This window comes from Ovis canadensis, chromosome X (assembly GCF_042477335.2).
Source record: "Ovis canadensis isolate MfBH-ARS-UI-01 breed Bighorn chromosome X, ARS-UI_OviCan_v2, whole genome shotgun sequence".
Taxonomy (NCBI): Eukaryota; Metazoa; Chordata; class Mammalia; order Artiodactyla; family Bovidae; genus Ovis; species Ovis canadensis.
In genome coordinates this window covers 33,893,346-33,916,099 of record NC_091727.1, presented here as the reverse complement: position 1 = coordinate 33,916,099, position 22,754 = coordinate 33,893,346, and the positions used below count along the sequence as shown (strand labels likewise).

Here is a 22,754-nt window from a genome sequence, read left to right as displayed (position 1 = left end):
CCAATTCTAGTCTACCTCTTTGCAGCCAGGGACCTCCGAGGGCCACTAGAAAGATATGGCAAGAAACTAGAGTAGTCCTCTCACCTTCACTTGAGTCCCAGCTGTGACACAAGCTGGAGTAGCTTGAGCGAGTTTCCTTTTCTTTTTATTTTTTTGATTCAACATTTAATTTGAACTAATTGTAAAATTAAGGGCAGTTGTAAAAAGTAATACATGAAAATGCTCTGTACCATTTTGTCCAGTTACTTCCAATGGTAATATCTTGCAAAGTATAGTATAATATCACAACCAGAATATTGCCACTGACACACTGAACTCATTCAGATCTCCCAGTTTTTCCTTGTACTTGTTTCTGTGTGTGTTTAGTTCAGTACAGTTTTAATGTATGTAGGATAGTGCATCCACCATGATAGCCAACATTTAGATCACTCACATGACCACAAGATTCCTCCTGGTGCCTTTTCATAAGCCCCACTTCCCTCCTGCCAACTTGTATCATCTCACCCATGACAGCAATGTTCATATCTCTAATTTTGCCATTTCAAAAGTAGTATACAAACGGAATAATACAGAAATTAATACTTTAATTTAGCTTTTTCAGTCAGATTGATTCCCTTGAGATCCGTCTAAGTTGTTTGTTGCATGTAGCAAATTGTTTACTTTTTATTGCAAATGTATATTGCTGATTCATTTATTGGGAAGGATGTCCCATAGTTTATTAAACCATTCCCCAATTGAGAGACATTGATTTTTAGTAGTTTGAAGCTGTGTCCAATAAAGTTGTTCTGAACAGTTTTGTGCAGACTTTTGTGTCGACATAAGTTTTCACTTCTCTGGAATAAATGCCTGGAATATAATTTCTGGTTTATATGATGGTTTCATATTTTGTTTTGTCATTGGCACTGTTGTTGATTTTTGAAACTGCCAAACTGTTTTTCAGAGCAGAGGTAGAATTATGCATTTCATCAGCATTGTATGAGTGATCCAGTTTCTCCACATCCTTACTAGCAGTTGGTATTTTCACTGTTTTTTATTTTGGCTGATCTGATGGATGTGTGGTGTTATCTCATTGTAGTTTTAATGTACATTTCTGTAATGGCTAGCGATGATGGCTATCTTTCTAATTTACTTATTTGTCATCTATGTGTACTCTTTGGTAAAATATATCTGTGTCTTTTGTCCATTTTCTAGTGGACCTTTTTATGTTTGACTTTTATGAGTAATTTCTATGTTCTAGATACTAGTCTGTGTCTGTGTGAGTGATGTACAAATATTTCTGTATATTTCTCCCTTTCTGTATCTTATATTTCACTTTCTAATTAGTCTCCTTTGCACAGCCAAATTTTTAAAATTCTGATGAAGTCCAGTTTATCCATTTTTCTGTTTATGGGTTGTGCTTAATGTGTCAAGTATAAAAAGCCTTTGCTTAAATCACGAATACAATTTCCTACATACATTTATAAAGTATTTATAGTTTTACATTTTATAATTTAATTTAATTTTTTATAAAATGTAAAACTTAATTTTCTTAACTATAAATGTTCACTTGCACCAGCACCATTTCTTGAAGACTCATTCCTCCGCTGTAATGAGTCTTCAAGATTCAAGACTCACTTTTCCAACGATTTTAGAGTTCAGTTGGGCATGTTTGTGTAGGTGTATTTCTGGGTTCTCTGTTCTGTTGCATTGATCTATAACTCTGTCCATCCACCAATTCCACACTGTAGTTACATAGTTAGTCTCAACATTGGGTGGTATGATTCATCTCACTTTATTCTTGTCAAGATTGTTTTACCTAATATAGGGCTATATATTTTCATAGAAATTTTAGAATACGCTTCTCTGTGTCTATAAAAAAGATCTTGTTGATATTCTGGTAGGAATTTCATCAAACCCACATGTCAGTTTGTGGAAAATCAACATCTTTTCCATGTTGAGTCTTCCAATTCATTAACACAATGTTTCTCTCCACTTATAAGATATTTTTTGATTTCTTTCATAATTTTGTGCCTTTTAACAGTGCTTCACATTGATTACAGTGAGAGTATGGTTTTGTATTTCTTATACATCTATAATGGTATTATCATCTATTGTGTACATGATCACAAAAACAAAAGGAAAATAAGAAAAGGTCCAAGCCTGCAGTTTTGAAAGGGAAGCAATTTTTTAAAAAATTAAATGACTATAACAAAATATACACCATATGCATATGATGTTGAAATAATTTTAAATGATAAGGTTATAATTATTTATAGGGGGATTGATAGAGACCTATAATTTTTCATGAATACAGAACATCTTTTTAATTACATTAAAGTCATGCATCAGTGTGTTTTTTAATTACTCTTCTTTAGCCTACAGTTTTATGATACATGTTGTAAAGTGAAGACTGGTCCTTGCTTATATTCCAGTATTAACCAATAATCCCTGTATCATAAAGCAGTTGACAAATTAATTAGAAAGTACTCAGTGTTCTAAATTTTAAAATAAACAAGGAAAGACCTCTTAAGTAGTTGAAACTCTAAAGGCATTATTTTACATAAATTAGGATGGGTCTGTGTCATTTTCACAATGTTTTCAATTATTTTCCAACACGTAGAACATTCAAATTGATACAGCTTCATAAGTAGTAAGCTGGGAAAAAGCAGGCTTGATAATGAAGATATTTATATAAAGTTCTGAACTTTATTGAGATGAAGAAAAAAAAAATAGGGGCCATTTCTACCTCCCCTCCCCACAGTGGTTCATATATATCAGTTGAAATTTCACCTTCTACAGTTATGTTTTTAAAGCATCTCTTTACTTAAGTACAATGGGAAAATCTGTTAGCTTATGGCCTAGTTTAGGGGCACAAAGACCAGAAAAAATAAAACGGTTTGGAATCAAACTTGATAACTTCATGCACATTTTGCAGCATTGTAATAAATTCTTTCAGTTACAATGATTTTGCAGAGCGGAGTGTATATATGAATGGGGCGACTTATTCATGCAGGCACGAATGCTGAGATATACAATTTTAGGCTTTTTATCACTAGTACATGGTGGGCTTCCCGGGTAGCTCAGTGGTAAAGAATCTGCCTGCCAGTTAGAAGACGTAGGTTCAATCCCTAGGTCAGGAGATCTCCTAGAGGAGGAAATGGCGATCCACTCCAGTATTCTTGCCTGGAGAATCCCATGGACAGAGGAGCCTGGCGGGCTACAGTCCACTGGGTCGCAAAGATTTGGACACAGCTGAGTGACTGAGCAGACGTACAGAGTACACTGAAAGCAGGTGAATCATTATGGTTGCTGTTCTAAATGACAAAACAGTCCATTGCTTTAACCCTTACTTCTGAAGTGAAAACTCATATGCAGTTCAGTGTAGAGGTGCTAAACTTTAGTCTCAAGTTCTAGTAAATATTTTATACTCTAACCACCAGATATAGCTGTGAAAAATTTAGAGACTGTTTATACACACAGAAGCATACTGCATTAAAGTAACTATGAATCCCATTCATTTTCATCTTATACTTTTATTACTTCAAAGGGAGAAGCTATTGATTTTTCTGATCTCCCTGTATCAGCCATGACCCTGGCAAGAAATGGAATCTGACACAGATGATTCAATTGAAACACACAATAAAGGGAGTGTTTTGAGAGCTGTGGGTGGGTTTACAGGACACAAAAAGGGCTATCAGGATACAAACTACCAGTGGTAGGACATTGTTGTATGTCCCTCTTCCCAAATCTGAAGGGTCAAATGAAGTTGCATTTTCTAAATCCAGTAGCATTCTGTCATCATACGCACTATTTCCACATGTTTTGACATATCCTCTATTTAGTCTCTGTTTTGCCCTAAAGTAATGTCTCAGTATAGCTGTATTTCTTGAGTGCAGTTTGAGTGTAAACCGTGAGCTCCAATACTTTAGTCAAGTAAACAATCCAAAGCAAAAAAGTTTGCTAAAAAATGCACTTCCTGTGTTTGTCATTAATAAAACCACCCACTGTCAAGTCTTCTTTTATTCATTGGCACATAAAATCAATCTTCATCACATTGCATTGTATGTAAAACTTTATTAATTTCACATTTGTTGCTATTAGTTGTATAAATGATATTCATTATTTTTCAATTGCTATATTTTTATCCATTAATAATAATATGGTAACATACTGAAGTGTATCATAATTTTGTCAATTGCAATTAATGAAAAGTATTTCTGTTTAAGATATGTCTTAGTTATTGCTGTTGTTTTTAAGATCAAATTATGGTTTTCAGGAAGAGATAGGTGTATTGCATTTTAGAACAATCTATTCAAGTGAATAAAACAATGCATCCATGAAATAAATCCAGCATGAGGTAGGACAGTGGAAGAGTGGATTTCACATGGAAAATAAGCCCAAATAGAATGGGAAGGGATTGGAAAGAAATGCCTCAGACCCTCTCCCTCTGCCTGCTCTCTTGTCTGTACCTCTCATTCCAAGACCACCAGGGCCTAGTTAGCCAGTGACCTAAGAAGATGTCATTTCTAATAATCAACCTCACAGACACATAGCAGAGCAAAGAAGGGCCAAAAGGGAGTTGGACCAGGCCAATGAGAAAAGAGTGGAATGAAATATTTAAATTGTTGACAGGAAAAAAAAAAAAAAAAACCTACCAACCTAGAATTCTATATCAGTAAATTATCCTTCAAAAGTGAAGGATGAATAAATACTTTATCATACAAACACAGAGGGAATTTGTGGCCAGTAGGTCTGCCTTACAAGAAATGTCAAAAGAAGTCCTTCAGAGAGAAAGAAAATCATGTAGGTCAGAAAGTTGGTTGAACATACAGAAAAGAGCATTAGAGAAGGAAGAAATGAAAATAAAATCAAATCTTTTATTTTTCTTATCCCTAGAAATATAAAAGTTATCTCTTTGTTCAGAATAATAACCACAATAATGTATTAAGTGATCAGAGCTTATGGATAAGTGAATGACAGCAATGTTTTACATTTTGAAAAGGAAGAGCAGGGAATATTCTGCTATTAGGTACCTCTACCACCTATAAAGGAAAAATGGATCAGAGTGGGGAGCAGATAAAATGCCTTAATTCCTTACATGAATCCCATAACTAGTTCAGGTTTAACTTCACCATAAATTATTTCATTTTGCTCTCTTCCCAATAAATGAAGAGAAATAGCAGGGCAGGGGGAGTGGGGATTGTAGGTAGAAGTAAGAGCCTAACACAGTTTATCTTTTCTCATGGATTTAGCTGCTGCTGCTAGCCTTGTCTCAACCTACAAATTTCATATTTTTATACAAACCCCCCTTTAAAGATCCAACTGTGTTATCAAACTTTCCTGTTTTCAAATTGAGCATTTATTGACATGATCCATCCCCAAATCCCATTTTTTTTCTATTTTTAAAATAGGAATGTATGCCTATCTTTAGTCTTACTTTCCTCGTCTTCTAAAAGTATTACCTTGGAATCTTGAAATCCTAAAAGGTACTTCATTCATTAATGTTAAGCATGCAGCTTTGAAGACAAAGATAATAATGAATAAGGTAAACAGACACATGTGATCCTACACACATATATTAAACCTGGTTCAAAAACTCAACAGAGTCAGCAGTACTCCAGCTAAAGCCTAAAGATGAAACTTTGCAATAAAATTTTCAATCTTCTAAAAATGATTAAGGAATTATGAGTGCTTTAGGTTTGGAGACTTCAATTGGATCCAGCATAGTATAGGAATATTTAAGCAATAAGATTTAATATAATAAGGGTTATAGACTATTATTTAAGCAACCAGACTTCAGAATTTTTAAACACTTTAAAAAAATAAAATGGACTTTGGTATGTAAAACCTATATAAACCATGTTTTAAATCCTCTTCTAAATCTAGTCCATTTTTGAAACCTCAGTGTCCAATAAAATACTTTCTCTATTTTCCATAAAGGATTCCACTTTCAGGCTTCAGCGAGTAAGTAGATCCTCATGAGGCTCAGGAAAAATGTTGAGCCGAATTTTAAATGGTCATCATTTGTGAAGGTTTTTCAAAAATTTATTTTTGAATTGTTCTTTAGTAAGACCTTCGAAATAGAATGCCACTCAAGTAAAGACATGTCTTTCTCACTGTGTCACTCTCTCCAAGGTTATGAGAATATTACATGTAGCTTCATCTGCTGCACAAGTCCTCTCTAACCTTCTCTTCAGCTTTGCCAGGAAACTAATGAAACCTCAGTGTCAGGATTCCTCCAATTCATAGAACTCTCCAAAGATGCCAGTAAAGCTTTCAGGCAGCCACAGGCTTGAAAATTAGGCAAAACAAAAAAGGTCCTCAAATTTTAGGGCCACCACTTTTGGATTAAGATCACTGTCATCTCTTGTTTTGTAGGATGGCCCAGTCAACCTTTACAAAACTTTATCAGGGTGAAAACGTTGCCTCACTCTGGACAAATGGACACAAAATAAGAGCAAGAAAAGTAACATACGGGCAGTTTTTTAAAACTTTAAGAAAAAAATTAGGAAAAGGGTTTGACTTGAGCCTGTAAGTTTGTTGAAGCTGCAATTTAAATGTCATCCATGTAGATTTATATTATTTTTGTCACTCTTGCACAGTAATAAGTTGGTCTAGGCTTTCAATAAATATATATATGAAATGTATTTTGACTATTAAGTAAGGACAAGGTGTCATTTAGAGCCTATTTTTCTGATATTTCATTAAAAGATACCCAGAATTCTTATTTTGAAGATTTAACCTCTTCTTGAGCTAGAGAATTGTAACTCTCAAATATGTTATTTATAACCCAATCTCTGTAGCTTGGTAGAACAAAGCAAGTACAAAGATCATTGTAAACATGACATTGCTGTCATTTATTCTCCAGTGTGTTTTACCCTTATAGCGGTTTCTGTGCGTATGTCAATGTCCTGTATCAAGGGTCTGAAAATGTTGGCCATGGGCCAAACCCAGGGTGCCATCTTTTTAAAATTATTTTAGATAATTGCAGATTTACATGCATCAGAAGATAAGATGGCTAGATGGCATCACTGATACAATGGACATGAACTTGGGCAAACTTTGGGAAATGGTGAGGGACAGGGAGGCCTGGAGTGCTACAGTCCATGGGGTCGCAAAGAGTTGGACACAACTGGGCAAGTGAACAAGATTTACTTGCAGTTGTAAAACAACAACAACAACAAAAAAACCAATAGATCTTGTGTATTATTTTACCCAGTCCCTCCCAGTGATACCATATAATCCAACTGTAGTACAATATCACAACTAGGAAATTGACAGAACAGTTAAGGTACAGAATATCTCCATCCCAACAAAGAACCCTTATGTTAATTTTTTTTTTTTTTTTGGCAAAATCCACTTCCTTCCTGCCCCCGCCCGCCCACTTCCTAACCCATGGAAACCACTAGTCCGAAAACCTTTTGGATAATTTTGCCATCTCTGTAATGTTATAAAAATGGATTTATACAGTATGTAGCCTTTTTTTTTTTTTAGTATGTAGCCTTTTATAATTGATTTTGTTCACTCAGAAAAATTATCTGCAGAGTCTTCTATGTTATTATATAAAACTGATTGTTCTCTTTATTTCTGAGTAGTATTCATTTAGATAGACATACCAGTTTGTTTAGCCTTTCACCTGTTGAAGGCCTTTTCAGTGAGTTGTTTCCAGTTTCTGTGTATTATAAGTACATCTGCAAAGAATGCTTATGTATAAAGTTTTCTGTGAATAAGAATTTTCATTCCTGTGGAATTAATGCCCTGTAGTGAAACTTTTGTATTGTACAACATCTGCATGTTTATTCAAAGCTGCCAAACTATTGGGTTGGCCAAAAAATTGTTCAGGATTTTCCATAATATTGTATAGATAAACCCAAGCTTCCCTGGTGGCTCAGAGGTTAAAGCATCTGCCTGCAATGCGGGAGACCTGGGTTCGATCCCTGGGTAGGGAAGATCCCCTGGAGAAGGAAGTGGCACCCCACTCCAGTATTCTTGCCTGGAAAATCCCATGGACAGAGGAGCCTGGTGGACTACAGTCCATGGGGTTGCAAACAGTCGGACACGACTGAGCAAATGACTTAAACCCAAGCAAACTGTTTGGCCAAACAAATATTTTTTCCAGAGTACCATTTCCTAATAAGTTTTTGCAGATTATTATTATTGTTTATTTTTATTATTTGAGTTTTATGAGTTCTTTATGTATTATTGATACTAGTCATTAGTTGGATATGTGGTTTTCAAATATTTTTACATTAGATTACCATTTTTTATCTCCTTAGGAAGAAACATTTAAAAATTTTGTTGAAGTCTGATTTATCAATCCTTCCTTTTTCATAGGCCAATGCTTTTAGTGTAAAATCCAAAAATTCTTCCTAGTCTTAGATCCTAAAATTTTTTTATTGTTTTCTAAAATACCTAGATTTTTATGTTTTGACTCTAAATTCATTATCCATTTTTAGCTCTTTTGTATAAGGTGTGAGACTTAAGTGTCTAGCACCATTTGTTGAAAAGGTTACATTACGTCTTAAAATCTGATAGTCTTTTCTTCCTACCTCATTCATCTTTTCCAACATTGTTTTAGTCATTCCAGTTCCATTGCTTTCCCATGTCAACAACAACAAAAAACTTTGCTTTGGTATCAAGCTATTTCTGGATTCATTAAAGATATTAGAATTGTGTTCTCTTACATTTTATGGAAAAGATTATATAAAATTGGTGTGAATCCTTCTTTAAAAGTTTGGTAAAAATTTTCCAGTGAAACCATCTGGACATGAAGATTTATTTTTCTGACGTTTTAAAATTATCAACTTCATTTCATTATTAGTTATAGAATAATTCAAATGATCTATTTCATATTGAGTGATTTGCTATAGTTAGTGCTTTATGAGGAACTGGTCCATTTCATCCAAATTGTCAAATATTTGTATGAATAATTGCCTATAGCAGTTCCTTATCTTTTTTTTCATATCTATCAACCTGTTTCATTCTTAACATTGGTAATTTGTGTGTCCTCATTTTGTTTTTATTTAAATTGGTCACTCTTGTTAGCAGTTTGTCAATTTTACTGATCTTTTCGAAGGATGAGACCTTTGTTTCATTGATTTTCTTTAATTTTCTGTTTTCAATTTCATTGATTTCTGATGTTTATTATTTCCTTTTTCTGCTTGGTTTGGTTTTATGTTGCTTCCTACTTTATAGATCCTTGGAGTGAGAGCTTAGATTATTGATTTGAAATTTTCCCTCTTGTAGTGTATGCAATTGAGAACAACTTTTTCAATACATTGCTTTATTTAACATATTTGACAGTCTCTTGTGGTAGGCGGTGCATCTAGTGTTATCTTTAAAATCTGGACCCTCTCTTAGGTAACTCTCCCAGACAAATGCCATCAAACTTATTTGAGTTCATTAATTAACACATAGGTTAAATTTTAAATTTTTCTTTTACTGCACTTAAAGTATAGTCCCCTTGAAGGCAGGGGCCAAGAGTAATTACCTTACAGCCTTAATGTATATACCCTGGCTCTAATAAATGTTTGATAAATAAATGCATATCCATTCTGCAGCTCAATGCTATTGTTTTTCTATATTTATTTATTTACATATTTGTCTGCACCAGGTCTTAGTTGTGATGCATGTGGGATCTTTATTGTGGCATGTGAACTCTCAGTTGCGGTATGTGGCATCTAGTTCCCTGACCAGGGATCAAACTCAGACCCCCTGCATTCGGATTGCAGAATCTCAGCCACTGAATCACCTGCAAAGTCCCTCAGTGCCATTGGTTTAAATGAGTGTTTTAATTTCCAAGCTTCCATTTAAAAGCATTCGTCAAACAGTGAAAAAGGAAAATCTCAACTTGAATGAAAAAAGACAACAGTCACCTACACTGAAATGACATAGGTGATAGGATTATTTGCCAAGGGTATTAAAACAGCCATTATTTTTTTTAATGGTTCAATAAACAATTATAAACTTGCTTGCAACAAATATAAACTAGAAAGTCTCAGCAAGAAATGGAAGACATATAGAACCAAATGAAATTTTAGAGCTGAAAAGTAATCAAAATAAAATTAAATTGATGGTCTCAGTAGCAGATTGGAAGGGACAGAGGGCAAAATCTGTGAACAGAAAGATAGAACAAATAGTAATTACCCAGTATGAACAAGAAGAATATAGACTGACAAAAAAAAAAAATGAACAGATCCTCAGTGACCTTGTGGGGTTATAATAAAAAATCTATGATGCGTGTCACTAGAGTCTTGAAAGGAGAGAAAAAAGAAAGTGTTGCTGAACAATAGCTTGAAAAAATAATGACTTAAAAATAGCCTAATTTGGCAAAAGACAAAACCCTACAGATTCAAGAAGCTGAGAGACCTAGAGATCTATGCCTACACCCATCATAGTCAGACTTCTGAAAACTAATGATAAAGGGGGGAAAAAACACCTTGAAAGCAGTGAAAGAGAAAGGACACTTTATCTATAGGCAAAAGAAATGAAATGACAGAATTTCTTATGAGAAGCCATAGAATCCAAAAGGAAATGACATGACATCTTTCATGCTATTAAAGAAAACTGTCAGTGTCCAGAAAATAAAAGAAGAGGCACATTTTCTGAGGCAAGAAAAAAATCTGATTCCAAAACTAGACAAACACGGTACAATAAGAACAAAAAGAAGACTACAGACCAATGTCCTTCATGGATATAGAGACAAAAATTCTTAACAAAATTTGGTATATCATAATAACTAGCTAAAAAAGAATGATAGCATGATTTTATCAATTGACACAGAGAAAGAAAAGTTAGACAAATTTCCACACCCATTCATGATTTAAAAAATAAACCCTTAGAAAACGAGAAATAGATTTCAGCTTGATACAGCACATCTACAAAAATTCTATAGCCAGTATCCTCATAATGGTGAAAGATTTTCAAGCCTTTTTCCTTAGCAGGATCAAGGCAAAGATACATGCTTTCATTCCTGCTACTTTCGTAGTAGTGGAAATTCTAGCCAGCACAAAAATGCTAACAAGTATATAAAAAACCTTAAAAAACCAGGATGGAAGAGTTAAAATTGTCCCTATTTGCAGATGGTATGTTAGGCTATGTAAAACATCCCAGGGATTCTACAAAATTACTCATAAAACTAATTGGTCCAGCAAGGTCTCAAGATACAAGATGAACGTATAAAATCAATTGTATTTCTATATATAAGAAGTGAAATATTATAAATCAAAATTTAAACTATAACATCTCAAAATAACTCTAAAAAGGGGGTATACTTATGAACATAACAAACATATACAGGATCTATATTCTGTAAACTTAAAAAAAAAAAACTAAAATAAAATAAAGACCTAAATGGTATAAACACTGTGTTCATGGACTAAGGACTATAATAGAGTGAGTATGTCATTTTACCTGCAGTTAATCTATAGTTCTAATGCAATTCCTATCAAAATACCAGCAAGCTTTTGTGTACATATGAACAAGCACCAAATTGTCTAAATCGCATCTACCTTCTTTTTCGCTGGCCTCAGTGCTGATAAATTTCCCATAACCAACACATTTCTCCATTGGCTTTATTAAACAATAAGATTTTTTAAAAAATCATCTATGAATATATGTCATTATAGAATGTATAACATTTCAACCAATATAGATCATTGTGGAGAAGGGAAATAGCCCAGAAATGTTTTTTTTCCCAAGTCAATAAATTTGTGAACTTTGTATAAAAATCTTAGTTGTCATACCTGTTTATTCCCAGCTTGTTGATCCTTTGAAGCTCTATTAGTCATAGTGTTTAAAATTATCTTAGAAATTACATAAGTGGGGGAAATGATTCAGACCCCTAACAATTCATATAAAATGCTGCCATTAAGGTTTTCAACCTCTTGAGAACTCATTCCTTGTTACTTTTAAGTTTACCCTAATCAGCTCTTTCTAAATAATGGTCCACCCATTTTATGATAGAGGGATTACTGGTTAGTATTCAAATGTAAGCAAGGACCAGTCTTCATTTTACAACATATATCTTAAAACTGTAGGCTAAGAACCTACTGTATAGCAGATGGAACTCTTCTCAACACTATGTAATGTCCTTAAGGGGAAAATAATCTTAAAATAAATGGATATATGTATATGTATAACTGATTCACTTTGCTGTACATCTGGAACTAACACGACATTGTAAATCAACTATTCTCCAATAAAAATTTTAAAAATAAAAATAAATCATATGTGAAATGGATTGCCAGTCCAGGTTCGATGCATGAGACAGGGTGGTCAGGGCTGGTGCACTGGGATGACCCAGTGGGATGGGATGGGGAGGGAGGTGGGAGGGGGTTTCAGGATGAGGAACACGTGTACATCCGTGGCAGATTCATGCCAATGTATGGCAGAACCACTGCAAGATTGTAGAGTAATTAGCCTCCAGTTAAATAAATTTATATTAAAAAACATTAAACTGTAGACTATAGAAAGTAATTTTAAAACATGCTAATGTAAGCCTTCAATGTAATCAAAGTATGCTTTGAACTTTTTTGTTTAATTGGAATATAGTTGATTTACAATGCTGTGTTAATTTCTGCTGTACTCCAAAGTGACTCAGTTATACATATACATGTATGTATATATATATTTATCTATACATCTTTTAAAAATTATATTCTCCCATTATAGTTTATCATAGGATACTAAGTATAGTTCTCTGTACTATGTTGTTTACTCATCCCATATATTAAAGCTTACATGTGCTAACCCCAACCCAGGCCATTCCTCCTACATCCCCCTACCCCTTGGCAACCATCAGTCTGTTCTCTATGTCTGTGTTTCTCTTTCTCTTTCCTAGACAGGTTCTTTTGTGTCATATTTTAGATTCCACGTTTAAGGGATATCATATTGTATTTGTCTTTCTGACTTAGTTTGCTAGTATGATCATCTCTAGTTGCATCCTTGTTGCTGCACATGGCCTTATTTCATTCTTTTTTATGACTAAGTAGTAGTCCATTTATATGTACCACATCTTCTCTACCCGTTCATCTTCAATGGACATTTAGGTTGCTTCTATGTCTTGGCTATTGTGAATAGAGCTGCTATGAACATAGAGGTGTATGTATCTCTTTGAATTACAGTTTTGTCTTGATATACGTCCAGAAGTGGGTGCTTTGTGCTTTTGATAAAGTAAAGTTCTGTATTTTAATGTGTTTCTTTTTCAAAATAGTACTTTGAGAACCTGCGTTCTTTTCTCTTTCTTTGTCCAATCACATACATAACAGATAGTGATATTATTATAGACATATGAAAGAAACAATATGATCACAATACAAAGCACTATTAGAAAGCACAGTATGACAAAATCAATTAAAGATGACCTAAATATTGGAAATATATACTGTCAATGGATTATAAGACTCAACATGATAAAAATGGAATTTATCCAAATTAATATATTTAATGCAACCCTTGTCAAAATTAAGGAAGATATTTTATTGTTAGATCAGTAGAGCTATTTGTCTAAAATCTTTATGTTAAGACACAGGATCTAGAATGTGTAAAATAATTTTTAAAAAGAATAACATAGTGGGATAAATAACTCTGTCTAATGGTTAATCATATAGCTGCAGTAATTAAGGCAGTATGGTATTGGAAGAGAGATAGACACATAAATCAATAGGACAGAGGTGCAATCCCAGAAGTAGATCCGCACAAATGTACCCAGATGGTTTTTGACAAAGGTACAAAAATTATTCAGGGGAAAGATGGCTTTTCCACAAATGGCATTGAGGTAATTGGAAATCTGTAAGCAAAAAAAAAAAAAAAAAGAAGAAGAAAAGAAACTGTACATTGTCTACAAAAATGAACTTAAATTTAATTCTAAGGGAGTTCCCTTTTTAGTCTAGTGGTTAGGACTCTGAACTTCCACTGCCGTTGAGCCCAGTTTTAGTCCCTTGTTGGGGAACTGAAATCCTGTAAGTGGTGCAGAGTGGCTAAAAATCAATCAATCAATAAAATTTAAAAAATAAAATCCATTTAAATGTAAGTATAGAATTATATTACAAAAAGAAAAATTAAGAGAAAATCTTCATAAGTTAAAACTTGATGAAGAATTCTTGGGCAAGATACCAAAAGCACCATGCAAGAAGAAATTCAACAAATTGAAATTTTTTAAAAAATTTAAAACTTTTGCTTTGGAATTACCCTATAAAAAATTAAAAGATGAGCTACATACTGGGAGAATATATTTGTAAAACACATATCGAACAAAGGACTCATGTCTACAGTATATAAAGATTACTGAAAATTCAGCAGTTACAACCAAAGTATCCAGTTAGAAAATGAGCAAAATATATGGACAGACATTTCACTGAAAAGTATATTCAGATGGAAAATAAGACCAAGAAAAAAAAAATGTTCAGTGTTAGTAACCATTCAGACAATTAAAATTAAGACTGCCATGATCTCTACCTGCTTAAGACAAACATGTATATATAATATTTGTGTGTGTGTATATATATATATATATGTATATGTATGTGTGTGTGTGTATATACACACACACATATATATGTATATATGACAATACCAAGAAAAATGTGGAGAAACTGGATCACTCACATTGCTGGCAGATATATAAAATGGTACAAACCCTCAAGAGAACATTTTGGTAGTTTCTTTTTAAAAACAAAATATACACTTACCATATGACCCAGCAACTTTACTCCTGGGCATTAATCCAGATAAATGAAAAAAATATATAGTTGATTGTTTGGCAGGTTTTTTTGTAGTAACCAAAAACTGGAAATAACCAAAATGGTCTACAGTGAATGAATGCCTGAACAGACTATGATATATCCATGAAATGGAATAGTACACAGTAATAAAAGTAAACAGGTTTTTGATGTAGATAACAACTTGAATGGATTCCTAGGACACTATGCTAAGTGAAAACGCTAATCTCAGATGGTCACATACTGAATGATTGCTTTTATCTAACATTCTTGAAGTGACAAAATTATATTGATGGAGAACAAATTAGTAGGTACCAGGCTACTGGAGGATGGTGTTTGGTGTGACTATAAAGGAAGGAAGATTTGTGTGCTGATAGAATGGCTCTGTATTGTGACTGAGGTGTGGTTACACAAATCTCCACACATAATAAAATGACAGAGATACATATAGTATATCAATGTCAATTTCCTGGTTTTGTGTTATGGTTATCTTAAATATAATTGTTGGGGGAAAATGAATGAAGAGTTTATGGAACCTCTCTATACTTTCTTTGAAAGTTTCTGTCAATCTATCATTATTTCAAAATAAAAAGTTAAAATAAGTTTTTGAAAAATTCTGCTCTGCCAGTTATTCACAATGGGAACTTGAGCAAATTCCTTGAGCAGTCATTTTTGTAATGATGCTCCTAAAAGCTGTCCAGTGTAGTTATTGTAGGGACTAAATGAGAGATGTAAATGACCACTGGAAAGTAATGACAAGGTCTGAACTAGAGTTCACTGTATTTAGGCCAAATTTTATTTTATGTACATTTCCTTTTTTCCAGTTATATTAAGTTTATCTTTACATCTAGATTATAAAACCTTAAGAAAAGTGTGAATATTCTACATTAATGTAAAATTTATTACAGGTGCTCAAAAAATCCTTATTATTGACTAAGGCTGAAAGACAAGATGTATCTAAGGGCGTCCAATTCTATGAGTGATTAGTACTTTGGATATTGCTTTAGATATTAACCAAGACAAGTTTTGGGTATATTTGGAGCCAGAGCTGTTTTGGAAACATACCTCTCGGGGTTTTTCAAAACTGGCCATGAATTAGCTCACCAGTCAAACACAGAGTACTGTGTCTTACTCCCAGAGTTCTTTTCATTTTTCAGATTTCTTGTGTACTCGCATTTCTAAAATTTTCCTACCTGCTGTTGATGCTGCTTCAAGGACTACACTTTACAGATCCCTGATAAACTGTACACTTACCTTGGCTGAAATGTGGGTTTATATCTACAGGGAACTCATGATACAAGGTGTAAAGGAACTTATATTCTGAGCAGTATTGCATGCCATTGCATAGGACAGGGAATGTAACATGCAGATGTGGATCCATGTAACTCCTAAAACATTTCTTTAGCATATTTCATAAAATTTTTTGTTATATACATATTTAGACAACCACACTAAAGAAATGAGGTGACATATAGAGAAAATTTTAAATCTACTTGAGCTATCCCACTTTGAAGGTCAGGAAGTGTGGCGGTGAGGAGATACCCTTCGTCCAAGGTAAGGAGCAGCGGCTGCACTTTGCTGGAGGAGCCGTGAAGAGATACCCCACGCCCAAGGTAAGAGAAACCCAAGTAAGATGGTAGGTGTTGCAAGAGGGCATCAGAGGGCAGACACACTGAAACCATACTCGCAGAAAACTAGTCAATCTAATCACACTAGGACCACAGCCTTGTCTAACTCAATGAAACCAAGCCATGCCCGCAGGGCAACCCAAGACGGGCGGGTCATGGTGGAGAGGTCTAACAGAATGTGGTCCACTGGAGAAGGGAATGGCAAACCACTTCAGTATTCTTGCCTTGAGAACCCCATGAACTGTATGAAAAGGCAAAATAATAGGATACTGAATGAGGAACTCCCCAGGTCAGTAGGTGCTCAGTATGCTACTGGAGATCAATGGAGAAATAACTCCAGAAAGAAAGAAGGGATGGAGCCTAAGCAAAAACAGTACCCAGCTGTGGATGTGACTGGTGATAGAAACAAAGTCCAATGCTGTAAAGAGCAATATTGCATAGGAACCTGGAATGTCAGATCCATGAATCAAGGCAAATTGGAAGTGGTCAAACAAGAGATGGCAAGAGTGAATGTCGACATTCTAGGAATCAGCGAACTAAAATGGACTGGAATGGGTGAATTTAACTCAGATGACCATTATATCTACTACTACAGGCAGGAATCCCTCAGAAGAAATGGAGTAGCCATCATAATCAGCAAAAGAGTCTGAAATGCAGTACCTGGATGCAATCTCAAAAACGATAGAAGGATCTCCCTTCATTTCCAAGGCAAAAAATTCAATATCACCGTAATCCAAGTCTATGCCCCAACCAGTAATGCTGAAGAAGCTGAAGTTGAATGGTTCTATGAAGACCTACAAGACCTTTCAGAACTAACCCCCCAAAAGATGTCCTTTTCATTACAGGGGGCTGGAATGCAAAAGTAGGAAGTCAAGAAACGCCTGGAGTAACAGGCAAATTTGGCCTTGGAATGCGGAATGAAGCAGGGCAAAGACTAATAGAGTTTTGCCAAGAAAATGCACTGGTCATAGCAAACACCCTCTTCCAACAACACAAGACTCTACACATGGACATCACCAGATGGTCAACACCGAAATCAGATTGATTGTATTCTTTGCAGCCAAAGATGGAGAAGCTCTATACAGTGAGCAAAAACAAGACCAGGAGCTGACTGTGGCTCAGATCATGAACTCCTTATTGCCAAATTCAGACTTAAACTGAAGAAATTAGGGAAAACCGCTAGACCATTCAGGTATGACCTAAATCAAATCCCTTATGATTATACAGTAGAAGTGAGAAATAGATTTAAGGGCCTAGGTCTGATAGACAGAGTGCCTGATGAACTATGGAATGAGGTTCGTGACATTGTACAGGAGACAGGGATCAAGACCATCCCCATGGAAAATAAATGCAAAAAAGCAAAATGGCTGTCTGGGGAGGCCTTACAAATAGCTATGAAAAGAAAAGAAGTGAAAAGCAAAGGAGAAAAGGAAAGATATAGGCATCTGAATGCAGAGTTCCAAAGAATAGCAAGAAGAGATAAGAAAGCCTTCTCCATCGATCAATGCAAAGAAATAGAGGAAAACAACAGAATGGGAAAGACTAGAGATCTCTTCAAGAAAATTAGAGATATCAAGGGAACATTTCATGCAAAGATGGGCTCAATAAAGGACAGAAATGGTATGGACCTAAGAGAGGCAGAAGATATTAGGAAGAGGTGGCAAGAATACACAGAAGAACTGTACAAAAAAGATATTCATGACCCAGATAATCACGATGGTGTGATTACTCATCTAGAGTCAGACATCCTGGAATATGAAGTCAAGTGGGCCTTAGAAAGCATCACTACAAACAAAGCTAGTGGAGGTGATGGAATTCCAGTGGAGCTATTTCAAATCCTGAAAGATGATGCTGTGAAAGTGCTGCACTCAATATGCCAGTACAGTTGGAAAACTCAGCTGTGGCCAGAGGACTGGAAAAGGTCAGTTTTCATTCCAATGCCAAAGAAAGACAATGCCAAAGAATGCTCAAACTACCGCACAATTGCACTCATCTCACACACTAGTAAAGTAATGCTCAAAATTCTCCAAGCCAGGCTTCAGCAATACCTGAACGTGAACTTCCAGATGTTCAAGCTGGTTTTAGAAAAGGCAGAGAAACCAGAGATCAAATTGCCAACATCCACTGGGTCATGGAAAAAGCAAGAGAGTGCCAGAAAAACATCTATTTCTGCTTTATTGACTATGCCAAAGCCTGTGACTGTGTGGATCACAGTAAACTGTGGAAAATTCTCAGAGAGATGGGAATACCAGACCACCTGACCTGCCTCTTGAGAAACCTGTATGCAGGTCAGGAAGCAACAGTTAGAACTGGACATGGAACAGCAGACTGGTTCCAAATGGGAAAAGGAGTGTGTCAAGGCTGTATATTGTCACCCTGCTTATTTAACTTCTGTGCAGAGTACATCATGAGAAACGCTGCACTGGAAGACACACAAGTTGGAATCAAGGTTGTCGGGAGAAATATCAATAACCTCAAAAATGCAGATGACACCACCCTGATGGCAGAAAGTGAAGAGGGACTCAAAAGCCTCTTGATGAAAGTGAAAGAGGAGAGTGAAAAAGTTGGCTTAAAGCTCAACATTCAGAAAATGAAGATCATGGCATCCAGTCCCATCACTTCATGGGAAGTAGATGGGGAAACAGTGGAAACAGTGTCAGACTTTATTTTTGGGGGCTCCAATATCACTGCAGATGATGACTGCAGCCATGAAATTAAAAGACGCTTACTCCTTGGAAGAAAGGTTATGACCAACCTAGATACATATTCAAAAGCAGCGACATTACTTTGCCGACTAAGGTCTGTCTAGTTAAGGCTATGGTTTTTCCAGTGGTCAGGTATGGATGTGAGAGTTGGACTGTGAAGAAAGCAAGCACCAAAGAATTAATGCTTTTGAACTGTGGTGTTGGAGAAGACTCTTGAGAGTCCCTTGGACTGCAAGGAGATCCAACCAGTCCATTCTGAAGGAGATCAGTCCTGGGATTTCTTTGGAAGGAATGATGATAAGCTGAAACTCCAGTACTTTGGCCACCTCATGCAAAGAGTTGACTCACTGGAAAAGACTCTGATGCTGGGAGGGATTGGGGGCAGGAGGAGAAGGGCAGGACAGAGGATGAGTTGGCTGGATGGCCTCACTGACTCGATGGACGTGAGTCTGAGTGAACTCTGGGAGTTGGTGATGGACAGGGAGGCCTGGCGTGCTGCGATTTATGGGGTCACAAAGAGTCGGACACGAATGAGCGACTGAACTGAACTGAACTGAACTGATAGAGAAAATTTTAAATCTATTTTAGATGATAGTATTTTAAGTACAGTTACCCACAAATTAAAACCAGGGCTTGTATTTTATTTCATACAGGTTTTTTTGAGGAGATTGGTAATATTATGATATTCTAAAATATAAAATGTATAACTCGCTATTAAAGTAAACATCATAGTCTGACTCCCATATGTCAGGGTTTTTTTTTTTCCTATTTTTATCTACAATTTATTTCTGTGCCAGGCAATTGAATGCTTGACATAGAAAAATGAGTCTGTCACTTTAACAAATGGTACTGTAAAAACACTCAAATAAATAATTTTAGCAGAGATTATTGTAATTGCAGAAGAAATATCTTTCTCAAATGTGTTACCAGTATTTCCTATAAATATTGGGCTCACCTATTGCATAAAAAATAAAAATAAGAAAGGAGATAAAGAAGCCTTCTCTTAGCTAAGAATAGTTTAGAAACATGTTGAATGATGTGTTACAGTTGTGTTCATTTAATACAGAAAACTTCTGAGAATCATTACATAGTTGATCATTAACTCAGTGTCTAAGAGAATGGTGTTTTAAATAAATCTCAGCAAGTAAATTGAAGAAAGAGTAATTTCTTAGTTAAAAAGAAACTTGTATCATCAGTTACAACAAAAATTGATCATTTTAGGGTGATTTCTTCACTTCATTCTTAAAGTGCTCTTTATTTTAGCAGAAGCCTTTCCCATGAGAGCTATACACATTCTGCCTTCAGAGCTCAGCTGCTTCATTCCGCTGTTTCTTCTCTTATTCAGACTGTTGGCATCATCAATATATGACTTTTGATTGGATCCCCAGGGTAGAAATTAAGTTTGGTAGACAGTGGATATATAACAAATGCATAGATTATTCTGGGCATTTCTTTTTGTTCAGTGGAGTGAAAGTTTTAGTGCTATTGAGAATGTTTAAAGAAAAAAAAAAGAAAAGAAAAGGCATTTAAAAGGCTAATCTGGATCTGAATATTCTGCTCTGACATTCTGGAAATGTGCATAGAGATTTCAGAAAGTCTTGTTACAGTTGTGTACCAAAGAGTTTTTATGTTAAGGCTTTGAGAGCAAATACTATATCCCCTGGGCTATTCTGGTTTAGATATTAATGAGAACACAGTTGAACACTATTTGAATTCACAGGACTTGCCATGCTGGAAGCACAACCTTATATGTAGTGGCCATGGGCAGTCCTATTATGGGAAACCAAGTTGAGAGAAAAGGCGGGTCACTTGCTTCTGCGCAGGTCCTGGAATTCAAAATATCCAGGGGCCTCTACAGAATCCTGGCATCAGTTACTATGTTGACTCACTCAGTGTTGGGATCACTCACTTTCCCCTTACAGGACTCAGATCTTGGAGGCAATTAGCTTCAGAGAATACGAATAGGGGAAAAAAAACAACAACAAACAACCTGAAGTCTTATTTTTTAAAGGCTGCCGAAGTTGATTGGTTTCTCATCATTCCTAAACCTACTGAAGCAATAAAGTTGAAAGAAAATTTACCAAGATTTTGATCGCTGCCTTGATATATACTTTTCTTTTTTCCAAATGCTTTGGTGGGAAGAAGTAGAGGACTGTTGTAAGTACAAAGTAATTAAAAATATTTTTTACTGCGGCATAACTTTTAGTTTGTGGCAAGCTCACTAATTAGGCAGATTGATTTAAACTTATTATAGTGGATTGTGATTAACCATAGATGTATTACATATATATATATATATACACATATATGTGCAGGTGTACATGTTTCTCACTGGGAAAACTTTTCAGTATAAATGAGTTAGCATTTAAGCTTTTTCCTTTGTAAAAAACACATCTTTTGTATTTAAGAAACTACTCCAGTAATAGAATATGCTTAACTGGCTTGGAGTATTTGTAACAAACAATTTAAATTGCTGTTAAATAGTTTGTATGAGTTATTATCATGATTATTTGATATTTTTGTATTCAGTAATAGTTACATGTGGAGTACTGAACTGACATATATTCTCAATGAACCAATTGCTCTATGGGAATAACATATGGATGCCTCAAGGTTAGAAAAATTTTATGTGGCTTATTATGGGAGGAAAATAAAGAATAGAATGATTTGTGATGGATAAATGGAGGTTGAGAAAAGTATTGATAAATATTTAATTTAAAAGTTCCCTTCTCATACTACATTTAGTATTTTGAATGTTCTTTTCTGTAGCATATCACTAAAAATTATTTCAAATGATGGTATAATCTCTGCTATCAAATTACCAGGTACTTTTATTAAGAAAACAACAGAAAAACATGAGGGGCTTCTAATCATAATTTGCATTCAAGTCACAGTGTTATTTCATGTCTATGATGACCTAACTTTTCAGTAAAACTTTTTAGTTTGACTTTTTTTTAATATAAACTCCAACTTTTTTAAGAAAGTAAAAATGATTAACAAAAAATGTAACAACTGACCATGTCACAACAGTAAAAATAATATATATAAATAATGTATGAAGAGTACAATGTGTCCCAAAGAGGTGAGTGAAGATTATCTCTGTTTTTACCTGCCTTTGACTTGTGGATTATAGTCATTCCCTGAAATAGATATGAGGGTCTATAATTAAGAATGAAAGAAATGAAATCTCTCTAAATAAATAACTATTCAAAACTTCTGGGAAAAGAGTCACAAGAGAAGTTTCACCTCTGAGAAAAAATTGTGGAAAGAAATCAACATTTTGCGTGTATTGATTTACAAAAGATGCTACTGATTTTGTAGTAAAACATTTTAATATAATTTCCTTTATAAATTTCTTTGACGGACATAAGAATTGATTTCTGATTGAAAAGCCATTCAATTTAGAGATATTACAAAAATACAAAGCATATGTTTGTTCTTTGTAATACACACATATTTATCACTTGATCAATTGATACAGCTACAAAATTAAAACCAGAAACCAGTATATAGAGTAATTTAGGGAGAGCAGCAGAATTTTAATTTTGACATGGAACAAGACAAACAAACCATCTGCTTTGTCATAGATATTCGAATGACTTTTTAAATTCTTAATCAGAATTTGAAGCAAGCTAACCTTTTTGCACAAGCCCTATAGGACTTTATTATAGTACGTGATCAGGCAATACTTAGGCTAAATGGCAATGCATTTCTTAAGAGAA

General features: G+C 34.8%; 1 protein-coding gene across 7 annotated transcripts in view; it reads left to right on the top strand.

Moving 5' to 3' along the window:
• The window catches only part of DMD (dystrophin), a 2,687,035-nt gene that overhangs the window by 409,599 nt on the left and 2,254,682 nt on the right, over window positions 1–22,754 (top strand). Inside the window, exon 1 of one of the 7 annotated variants that reach the window (XM_070291486.1) lies at window positions 20,887–21,189. The exons of the other annotated variants lie outside the window; for them this stretch is intronic. Within the exon in view, the coding sequence (XP_070147587.1) occupies window positions 21,159–21,189 (31 nt within the window). The 5' untranslated portion in view covers window positions 20,887–21,158. Of the gene's footprint in view, window positions 1–20,886; window positions 21,190–22,754 lie in introns of those variants that run through there. 7 annotated transcript variants of the gene reach the window in all.